This window comes from Sesamum indicum, unplaced genomic scaffold, assembly GCF_000512975.1.
Source record: "Sesamum indicum cultivar Zhongzhi No. 13 unplaced genomic scaffold, S_indicum_v1.0 scaffold00271, whole genome shotgun sequence".
Taxonomy (NCBI): domain Eukaryota; kingdom Viridiplantae; phylum Streptophyta; class Magnoliopsida; order Lamiales; family Pedaliaceae; genus Sesamum; species Sesamum indicum.
The window spans coordinates 42,936-55,214 of record NW_011628165.1 but is presented as its reverse complement, the minus strand read 5'-3'; the positions used below and the strand labels follow the sequence as shown (position 1 = coordinate 55,214).

The 12,279-nt window shown below is 40.1% G+C and overlaps 1 protein-coding gene across 1 annotated transcript; it reads left to right on the top strand.

Moving 5' to 3' along the window:
• The first annotated feature begins 5,042 nt into the window (after positions 1-5,042).
• Positions 5,043-5,804, top strand: LOC105180007. The gene has a single exon (XM_011103670.1). The coding sequence runs from the start codon at positions 5,043-5,045 to the stop codon at positions 5,802-5,804; it is 762 nt and encodes a 253-aa protein (XP_011101972.1).
• The last annotated feature ends 6,475 nt before the right edge of the window (positions 5,805-12,279 follow it).

Genomic DNA, 12,279 nt, shown 5'->3' with positions numbered 1-12,279 from the left:
TTTAATAAAACCGTGCAAAACAGCTAAATTTTGAACGTTCTCAGAATTCGACGAAACCAGTCCCAAACGTTGGTCTAGTCCCAAGCATTAGTGTGTTAAATTTTCTAAGCGTAATAATAACTACAAGTTAGTATAAAAGGGAAACAAACTTGTTTTAATAAACCGTGCAAAACAGCTAACTTTTGAGCATTCTCATAATTGGACGAAACTTGACCCAAACGTAGGTCTAGACCCAAAGGTTTGTGTGTTAAATTTTCTAAGCGTAGTAATAACTACAAGTTAGTATAAAAGGGAAACAAACTTGTTTTAATATAACCGTGCAAAACAGCTAACTTTTGAGCATTCTCAGAATTCGACGAAACTTGACCCAAACATTGGTCTAAACCCAACAGTTTGTGTGTTAAATTTTCTAAGCGTAATAATAACTACAAGTTAGTATAAAAGGAAAATAAACTTGTTTTAATAAAACCGTGCAAAACAGCTAACTTTTGAACGTTCTCAGAATTCAACGAAACTTGACCCAATCGCAGGTCCAGACCCATCCATTTGTATCGTAAATTTGCTAAGCGTAATAATAACTACAAGTTAGTATAAAAGCGAAACAAACTTGTTTTAATAAAATCGTGCAAAACAGCTAAATTTTGAACGTTTTCAGAATTTGACGAAACTTGATTCAAACGTTGGTCTAGACCCAAGCATTTGTGTTGTAAATTTGCTAAGCGTACTAATAACTACAAGTTAGCATAAAAGGAAAACAAACTTTCTTTAATAAAACCGTATAAAACAGCTAACTTTCGAACGTTCTCAGAATTCGAGAAACTTGACCCAATCGCAGGTCTAGACCCATCCATTTGTGTTGTAAATATGCTAAGCGTAATAATAACTACAAGTTAGTATAAAAGGGAAACAAACTTGCTTTAATAAAACCGTGCAAAATAGCTAAATTTTGAACGTTCTCAAAATTCGACGAAACTTGACCCAAACGTTGGTCTAGACCCAAGCATTTGTGTAGTAAATTTACTAAGCGTAATAATAATTACAAGTTAGTTTAAAAGGTAAAACAAACTTTGTTTAATAAAACCGTGCAAAACAGTTAAATTTCGAACGTTTTCAGAATTCGACGAAACTTGACCCAAACGTTGGTCTAAACCCAAGCATTTGTGTTGTAAATTTGCTAAGCGTAATAATAACTACAAGTTGGTATAAAAGGGAAACAAACTTGTTTTACTAAAACCGTGCAAAACCGCTAAATTTTGAGCATTCTCAGAATTCGACGAAACTTGACTCAAACATAGGTCTAGACCCAAGAGTTTGTGTGTTAAATTTTCTAAGCGTAATAATAACTACAAGTTAGTATAAAAGGGAAACAAACTTATTTAATAAAACCGTGCAAAACAGCTAACTTTTTACCGTTCTCATAATTCAACGAAACTTGACCCAATTGCAGGTCCAGACCCATCCATTTGTGTTGTAAATTTGCTAAGGGTAACACTAACTACAAGTTAGTATAAAAGCGAAACAAACTTGCTTTAATAAAATCGTGCAAAACAGCGAAATTTTGAACGTTTTCAGAATTCGACGAAACTTGACCCAAACATTGGTCTAGACCCAAGCATTTCTGTTGTAAATTTGCTAAGCGTAATAATAACTACAAGTTAGCATAAAAGGGAAACAAACTTGCTTTCATAAAACCGTGCAAAACAGCTAAATTTTGAACGTTCTCAGAATTCGACGAAACCAGTCCCAAACGTTGGTCTAGTCCCAAACATTAGTGTGGTTAATTTTCTAAACGTAATAATAACTACAAGTTAGTATAAAAGGGAAACAAACTTGTTTTAATAAACCGTGCAAAACAGCTAAATTTTGAGCATTCTCATAATTGAGAATTCGACGAAACTTGACCCAAACATTGGTCTAGACCCAAGCATTTCTGTTGTAAATTTGCTAAGCGTAATAATAACTACAAGTTAGCATAAAAGGGAAACAAACTTGCTTTCATAAAACCGTGCAAAACAGCTAACTTTTGAACGTTCTCAGAATTCAACAAAAGTTGACCCAATCGTTGGTCTAGACCCAAGAGTTTGTGTGTTACATTTTCCAAGCGTAGTAATAACTACAAGTTAGTATAAAAGGGAAACAAACTTGTTTTAATAAAACCGTGCAAAACAGCTAACTTTTGAACGTTCTTAGAATTCAACAAAAGTTGACCCAATCATTGGTCTAGACCCATCCATTTGTGTTGTAAATTTGCTAAGCGTAATAATAACTACAAGTTAGTATAAAAGGGAAACAAACTTGCTTTAATAAAAGAAAAGCAATGGACCACAAAAATTCTCTCTCTAAAAATCTTCTCTCTAAAACACACACTAGCAAACCATATCAAACACACACTAATGCACTATCCATGCACATGGCTGCCGGCGACAAGGAGGACGACGGCGACGCTTCGGCCAGTGACGGGGATGTCGAAAAAGTGGGAGGCCGACGATTGGTGACCGGCAATGGCGAGGATAGTTGCCGTAGAAAAACTGGAAAAAAACTCCCGGCTTTTAGAGATTGACGACGATACGGAAATTCAACCCGCGCCTTTCACCGGCGACTTTCAGGCGAACGAATCGGAACCGATGATTGGGGAGACATCAACATTAATTGCGCATGGGAAAAGAGGAGGCTTGGAGATGGAAAAAGCGGTTGTTTCGGCGCTGCAATTACTAGGGTTTGCCGCGCCCTCGGACATGGAAAAGGCGGCTGTTTCGGCGCCGCAATTGCTCGGGTTTGCTGCACCATTGGACATGGAAAAGGCCGCTGTTTCGGCATCGAAATTGCTTGGGTTTGCTGCACCATTGGAACCACAAGCGATTGATGAAACCGAACAGCCGCGGGGAGGAGAGGTGTTTTACACAGAAAACGAAAAGTCGCCGGACGAATATGTAACGTCGCCGGTATCTTTGGCGACCAATGCACGTACTACCGGCTTTGCAGAGGTTGGAGATGAAGGATTGTTGAGAAAAGAAGCAATCTTGATCGATAAAGAAGGAGACCTTGAGCGCAACCCTCAATTAGGGTTTGGCGGCGCAAACCCTAGCGCCGGTCGTGGGGGTGTGCCGATTCCACCATTTAATCTACAAGAATTCCTACGACTTGCTTACACAATCATTGATGAGGGTGATGAGGTTAGTCGTGCAGCACTGAATGAATTGAAGAACAAATGGGAAACCCGTTTTGGACCTGAAACGATTCCAAAAGTTTTTCTGGCGTCCATGGCTGTTCGGACGGAATTTCAGATGCGCAAACCTACAAGGCATGCTTGGAGAAGCCTCATACCGTCTACAGCATTGGAAAGAACGTCTGCTTTAGGATCTGCTCTTCGCATCGCCACTCCCGGCGAGAATCTGCCGGTAACACGATTTTTCGACGACCATTCTGACCGGATTTTGACAGAAACGATGGGTAGAAATACAGGACCTGTCTCTGGTAATTTTTTGACTGCTCTAAAGGAATTCCGGCCGGTGAATACCGAGAACGAAGTGCGGCCGGCGAGAACTCAAAAATCGCCGGATTCTGCTGACATGGAGCATGACGCTGCTGCTGACGTCATTGCTGACTTGAGCCATGACACAATTGATGACATCACTGCTGACCTGGAACATGACACAGCTGCTGATGCAATCGATGACCTATGCGATGATGCAGGTAATGACACAAGCGTTGATGCAACTGCTGATGTACGACATGACATAAGCAATGTGGGAAAAATTAGTGCTCTCCCTACACAAGAACGTTCCTTTCCTAAGGGTTTGTTTGTGGGCAATATTCCATTGAATACAACTTTGAATGTGGATGTTGATGACAAAATTGCAGACGCTTTCAATAATTCATCTCGGAGAACTCTCTCTTATATACCAACATCCAAATTGCAGACGCTTTCAATAATTCATCTCGGAGAACTCTCTCTTATATACCTCCCACAATACAAAATGGTGAAGTGGTTGTTCGACCTACGATAGAAGATTTCGAAATGGATCAACGAAATGGAAGACCACTGCAGTTGGTTATTTTCTTGGAAAACGACCGTATTTTTATCATGTTAAAGAATTTGCCTTTTCCGCTTGGCCTGGACTGCGGGAGGTGAAAGCCACAACGAACGGTATTTTCTTCTTCCAATTCAAGACTATTGCATATATGGAAGAAGCAATTGAAGGTGGGCCGTGGTTGTTTCAAGGACAACCAATTGTTCTGCAGAAATGGGAACCAGGAATGGTGATGAGGAAATTAAAGCATTCACAGGTCCCTGTTTGGATAAAATTGAGACACTTACCTGTAGAATTATGGACTGAGGCGGGCCTCAGTACAGTGGCCAGCGGTATTGGCAAACCCCTCTATCCAGATGCGATTACGAGGGCATGCACGAGACTGGACTTCGCTCGTGTATGTGTGATGTTGGATGTAAGCTCGAAATTACATAAACATATTATAATTATGACGCCTGACGAGGAAGGAGGAGAGACACCGTGCAAAATTGACGTGGAATATGAGTGGATACCCCCCAAATGTACCAGTTGTATGACGCTAGGCCATGCGGCCAAGGATTGTGCTCTCAATAAACCATCCAAACCAATTAAACCACCAGTCGCCGTTTACATTCCTAAAATGGGACTTGGGAGGCCGCCACCAGTTCACGATCAGGAGATAATACCACCCGCCCGAGGGGTGGATAAGCAGAGAAATGGGCGTGAATCCCCTAGTGGTGGTGCTGTGAGGTCGAGTCGGGAGGATAAGGGTAAGGAGCTTGTTGTATATAATACGTTTAATGCTCTACACTTACTTGATGATGCAGATGAGATGTCACGGGGTCCTAATCATAGCAGCCCCTTATGTGGTGATCCATGTTGAATGCAGCAATATGGAATGTACGTGGCCTGAACAAACGCGATCATCAGTTAGCAGTCAAAGACATCGTTGCTGAATTCAGGTTACAATTTCTTGGACTTCTTGAAACTAGAGTTCGTGGAAATAATGCATTTCGTATTCAATCTATCTTGATGCCTAAATGGAAATGGTTTACGGATTATGGATCATCGGGTAATCGAGTTTGGATTGCCTGGGACGATAATTTTGTTGATGTAGATGTGGTTGAATGTGGTACTCAATTTATCCACTGCCATGTTACTATTCGTGCACCTCATGCGTTGATTGCTGTCACTGTTGTTTATGGAGCTAATGAAGTGGCTGATAGAAGGGCGCTTTGGGGAACCCTGGAGACTAAGGCTACCCAATGTGTCGACATCCCATGGTTGGTTGGAGGGGATTTTAATGCAGTGCGAGATCTAAGTGAAGTGTGTGGCACTTCCGGAGATATTCAGATAGCTATGGACGATTTTAATGCTTGTATTGAGAATGCAGGATTACTCCCACTACCCATGCAGGGTGAATGGTTCACGTGGCATAACCACAGCGCGACACCACGGAACCTGTGGAAAAGACTGGACCGTATGATGATAAATGATAGATGGATGGCTCGGTTCCCGAGTGCAAGTTATTCTACCCTCACCCCACGCACCTCAGACCACTCACCGATGGTGCTTAATGGGGATAGACAACAGCGATTTGGAGGTATGTTCCGATTCGATAATTACCTCGCCCATTCACCTAAGTTTATTGCCAGTGTGCAGACTATATGGCAGCACAACATTATTGGAACACCTATGTATTCTGTAACATGGAAGCTCAAAGCACTGAAATCGGTCTTTCGAGAACAAAGGAGGAATAAGGGAGGACCTATCTCACAATGTGCAACTGGCTAAAGGATTTCTAGAAGCAGCACAGATACTTGTTAGCTCGAATAGACGTGACGAACTATACATACAATTGGAACACTGCTGCCGGCTTGTCTTGACCAAGGCAGCCAAAAATGAACAAACAATGCTACAACAACGAGCGAAAATGCAGTGGATGAAAGGAGGTGACCAATGCTCCCGGGTATTCTTCCATAAGATTGCTCAAAGGAGATCGGCGAAAAGGATTTTACATATCAATGATGATCATGGAATCACCCATTCTGAACCAGAAGAAGTAATCAATGAGTTTGTCACATATTACCAAAACCTCCTAGGTGGGGAAAGACGACGAACTGTGATAGATCTTCGATTCCTTCAACCTTGGGCTCGACATGTATTGACTGAGGAAGAAGCTAGTTCTTTACAATTATCAGTTACACCAGAGGATGTCAAACAGGCGGTTTTTGACATTGCAGAGGATAAGGCACCAGGTCTGGATGGGTATTCATCGGGTTTTTTCAAGGCTGCATGGCCTATAGTGGGGCAGGAGGTGACAACGGCAGTGATGGATTTCTTTAATACAGGCCGACTCCTAAAGCAGATCAAGACCACCCTTTTGGCGCTTATACCAAAGGTACATGCCCTTATGACTGTTAGTGATTTTCGACCTATATCTTGTTGTAATGTGTTGTACAAAGTTATTGCTAAGATCGTAGTCCAACGGTTAAGTGTGATACTGGACAAACTTATTAGTCCGGGGCAAGCGGCGGTTGTACCTGGAAGAAGCATTGGCGATAATATTATGCTGGCACAGGAGCTCTTTACGGGATACAACCAGTCCCGTTTACCACCCAGGTGTGCCTTAAAAGTGGACATTCGGAAAGCTTATGACACGGTGGAATGGGACTTCATGATTGTTGTGATGGAGTTATTTGGGTTCCCTTCTACCTTTGTTAAGTGGATTGAGGTATGTGCTACTACACCCACATCTGTTGGGCTGAATGGGAAACATCATGGCTTCTTTCCGGGGGCTAGGGGACTTCGATAGGGTGACCCTGTATCGCCCTACCTATTCGTGTTTGTAATGGAGGTTCTACAACTGGGATTATTGCAACTGATTGACCAGGATGAGTTATTTTCCTTCCATTGGAAATGTGACACAGCCAGAGTTTTTCAGTTGGGGTTTGCAGATGATGTATTGTTATTCTGCCATGCTGATATGGACTCAATTAGAGTCTTTAAGACAGGACTAGATCGGTTTGCTGAATGGTCGGGGCTCAGGCTGAATGAAGATAAAAGTCACCTTATTATCTCACGATCAGCACAAGGATTGCGTGAGGAGATGATGACAGTACTCGGTTTTCAAGAAGGGGTCTTACCGATGAAGTACTTGGGATTACCGCTTTTATCTTCTCGATTAACTATTTCGGATTGTCGCCCATTATTATTAAAAATAGATAAACGTATTGCTGGTTGGGAGGGTATTTCTCTGTCTTATGCAGGTAGGGTACAAATTATAAAATCTGTACTCATGGCGCTGAGTTTATACTGGGCATCGGCATTCATTCTACCGAAGAAAGTTATTAATGAAATTGAGAAACGGCTGCGAACTTTCTTGTGGAAGGGGACGACAACCAGTGGCTACCCCAAGGTTGCATGGAAAGATCTTTGCCGATCGAAGGATGAGGGAGGATTGGGATTAAAGGATATTTATAGTCTGAATCGTGCATTAATGACAAAGAAACTCTGTGATGTCATCAGATGCGACAGGACTTCGATCATGGGGATGGCGAAAAATTGGGGATGGCGAAAAATTGGGAAACTTCCATCTGGAAAATTGGGGAACGGGGCGGATCATGGGGATGGCGAAAAATTCTCCGATTACGGAATTTCCTCCGGACTATGGTGGACTATCAGATTGGTGATGGGAGAAAATTCTACTTGTGGCAGGACCCGTGGCATCACCTTGGACCTCTAAACATCACATTCCCACGAGGACCAAGATCTCGGTTTAGAGGCGTCCTCTAGACTTAGTGCGGTGATTCAAGGAGGAGATTGGCATTGGCCGCCCATTACAGACTTTGAATGCTTGGAAATCACACATACCTTACCTACTATACATGGAGGGGAGGACCGCATTATTTGGAGGTTCGAGCATGGGCAACCTACAACCCAGGCGCTATATAGATTATTTGACCCACCAGGACCGAAAGTAGACTGGTCTTCACTACTTTCGGGATCTCTCAAGATTCCACGACATCTATTTATCTTATGGCTTGCTATCCAATGCAAGTTGGCCACGACGGACAAACCATGGCTTGCTCATCTTGGACCCTGTGCTTTATGTGACGAAGGAGCGACAGAAACACATGGACACTTATTCTTTCAGTGCAGATTTAGTCAACAATGTCTCACAGCAATTCGGAGAGAGATACGGTTTCCTTGGCCCAATGGTGACTGGACTATGGACATTAAATGGGCTTCACGGAAATGGAGGGGTAAACACATTATTAATATGTCTTATCATGCATTATTAGCAGCATGCGTTTACCACATTTGGAAGGAGAGAAATCTTAGACGATTCGAGCACACCGAGAGAACACCCAATACCATGGCACTACTGATAGTCGAGGACATCAGACAACGGATTCTCAGCATTTCATTACCTAGATTAGTCAGTACTCGAGCTTTATATAGACTATGGCGTATCCCTTGGTCTGTCGAGGGAGAAACCAACTGATCATCGTATTGTTGTACTGTACCATTATTTTACTTAATGAAACTTACATTTACCAAAAAAAACTTGCTTTAATAAAACCGTGCAAAATAGCTAACTTTTGAACGTTTTCAGAATTCAACGAAACTTGACCCAATCGCAGGTCCAGACCCATCCATTTGTATCGTAAATTAGCTAAGCGTAATAATAACTACAAGTTAGTGTAAAAGCGAAACAAACTTGCTTTAATAAAATCGTGCAAAACAGCTAAATTTTGAACGTTTTCAGAATTTGACGAAACTTGACCCAAACGTTGGTCTAGACCCAAGCATTTGTGTTGTAAATTTGCTAAGCGTACTAATAACTACAAGTTAGCATAAAAAGAAAACAAACTTGCTTTAATAAAACCGTATAAAACAGCTAACTTTCGAACGTTCTCAGAATTCGAGAAACTTGACCCAATCGCAGGTCTAGACCCATCCATTTGTATTGTAAATATGCTAAGTATAATAATAACTACAAGTTAGTATAAAAGGGAAACAAACTTGCTTTAATAAAAACGTGCAAAATAGCTGAATTTTGAACGTTCTCAAAATTCGACGAAACTTGACCCAAACGTTGGTCTAGACCCAAGCATTTGTGTTGTAAATTTGCTAAGCGTAATAATAATTACAAGTTAGTTTAAAAGGGAAACAAACTTTGTTTAATAAAACCGTGCGAAACAGATAAATTTCGAACGTTTTCAGAATTCGACGAAACTTGACCCAAACGTTGGTCTAGACCTAAGCATTTGTGTTGTAAATTTGCTAAGCGTAATAATAACTACAAGTTAGTATAGAAGGGAAACAAACTTGTTTTAATAAAACCGTGCAAAACAGCTAAATTTCGAACATTTTCAGAATTCGACGAAACTTGATTGACCGAATTGCAGGTCTAGACCCATCCATTTGTGTTGTAAATTTGCTAAGGGTAATAATAACTACAAGTTAGTATAAAAGCGAAACAAACTTGTTTTAATAAAACCGTGCAAAACAGCTAACTTTTTAACGTTCTCATAATTCAACGAAACTTGACCGAATTGCAGGTCTAGACCCATCCATTTGTGTTGTAAATTTGCTAAGGGTAATAATAACTACAAGTTAGTATAAAAGCGAAACAAACTTGCTTTAATAAAATCGTGCAAAACAGCTAAATTTTGAACGTTTTCAGAATTCGACGAAACTTGACCCAAACATTGGTCTAGACCCAAGCATTTGTGTTGTAAATTTGCTAAGCGTAATAATAACTACAAGTAAGCATAAAAGGGAAACAAACTTGCATTAATAAAACCGTGCAAAACAGCGAAATTTTGAATGTACTTAGAATTCGACGAACCTATCCCAAACGTTGGTCTAGACCCAAGCATTCGTGTGGTAAATTTTCAAAGCGTAATAATAACTACAAGTTAGTATAAAAGGGAAACAAACTTGTTTTAATAAAACCGTGCAAAACAGTTAACTTTTGAACGTTCACAGAATTCAACGAAACTTGACCCAATTGTTGCTCTAGACCCAAGAATATGTGTGGTAAATTTTCTAACAATAATAATACCTACAAGTTAGTATAAAATGGAAACAAACTTGTTTTAATTAAACCAGGCAAAACAGCTAAATTTTGAGCATTCTCAGAATTCGACGAAACTTGACCCAAATGTATGTCTAGACCCAAGCATTTGTGTGTTAAATTTCTAAGCGTAATAAGAACTACAAGTTAGTATAAAAGGGAAACAAACTTGCTTTAATAAAACCGTGCAGAACAGCTAAATTTTGAATGTTCTCAAAATTTTACGAAACCTGACCCAAACGTAGATCTAGACCTAGGCATTTGTGTTATACATTTGCTAAGCGTAGTAATAACGGCAAGTTAGTATAAAAGGGATACAAACTTGTTTTAATAAAACCGTGCAAAACAGCTAAATTTTGAACATTCTCAGAATTCGACGAAACTTGTCCCAAACGTTGGTCTAGACCCAAGCATTTGTGTGGTAAATTTGCTAAGCGTAATAATAACTACAAGTTAGTATAAAAGTGAAACAAACTTGTTTTGATAAAATCGTGCAAAACAGTTAACTTTTGAACGTTCACAGAATTCAACGAAACTTGACCCAATCGTAGGTCTAGACCCAAAAATATGTGTGGTAAGTTTTTTAAGCGTAACAATACGTACAAGTTAGTATAAAAGAGAAACAAACATATTTTAATAAAACAATGCAAAACAGCGATATTCTGACCATTCTCAGAATTCGATGAAACTTGCCCCTAACGTTGGTCTCGACCCAAGCATTTGTGTTGTAAATTTGTTAAGCGTAATAATAACTGCAAGTTAGTATAAAAGGGAAACAAACTTGTTTTAATAAAATCGTGGAAAACATTTAACTTTTGAACGTTCTCAGAATTCGACGAAACTTGACCTAATCGTAGGTCTAGACCCAAGCATCTGTGTTGTAAATTTGCTAAGAGTAATAATAACTACAAGTTAGTATAAAAGGAAAACAAACTTGCTTTAATAAAACCGTGCAGACAAGCTAAATTTTGAACGTTCTCAGAATTCGACGAAATTTGAACCAAACGTTGGTCTAGACCCAAGCATTTGTGTTGTAAATTTGCTAAGCGTAATAATAACTACAAGTTAGTATAAAAGGGAAACAAACTTGTTTTAATAAAACCGAGCGGACAAGCTAAATTTTGAACATTCTCAGAATTCGATGAAATTTGAACCAAACGTTGGTCTAGACCCAAGCATTTGTGTTGTTAATTTGCTAAGCGTAATAATAACTACAAGTTAGTATAAAAGGAAAAAAAACTTGTTTTAATAAAACCGTGCAAAACAGCTAACTTTTGAACGTTCTCAAAATTTGACGAAACTTGACCCAATCGTAGGACCCAAGATAAGATTATGTGTGGTAAATTTCCTAAGCGTAACAATACCTACAAGTTAGTATAAAAGGGAAACAAACTTGTTTTAATAAAACAGTGTAAAACAACGATATTCTGAACGTTCTCAGAATTCGATGAAACTTGCCCCTAACGTTGGTCTCGACCCAAGCATTTGTGTTGTAAATTTGTTAAGTGTAATAATAACTTCAAGTTAGTATAAAAGGGAAACAAACTTGTTTTAATAAAATCGTGCAAAACATGTTGAAAATTGATAAATGCATTGCGGGTTGGGAGGGTATGGCTCTTTCTTATGCTGGTAGGGTGCAGATTATTAAATCTGTACTCTTGTCACTGAGTTTATATTGGTCATTGGCGTTCATCCTACCAAAAGAAAGTTAGTAACGAAATTGAGAAGAGACTGCGAACTTTCTTGTGGAAGGGGACAACAAACAGTGCTTATGTGAAGGTAGCATGGAAAGATCTATGCCGACCGAAAGATGAGGGAGGACTAGGATTCAAAGATATTGCTATCTTGAATCGCGCATTAATGACAAAGAAACTCTGTGATATCATCAGATGCGATAGGACCTCAATTTGGGTTGAATGGCTTTACCAGGATCGATTACGAGATAACTCCATTTGGACGATTAGGGAGCATGGAGGCTCATGGGGTTGGCGGAAAATTCTACGTTTATGGGTTTTCCTCCGCCCTATGGTGGACTATCAGATCGACGATGGACGAACTTTTTACCTTTGGCAGGACCCGTGGCATTATCTCGGACCGCTTTGAGTCACATTCCCAAGGGGACCGGGCTACTCAGAATGGAGGAATCAGCCAGACTAAGCACGGTGATTAATGAAGGAGAGTGGC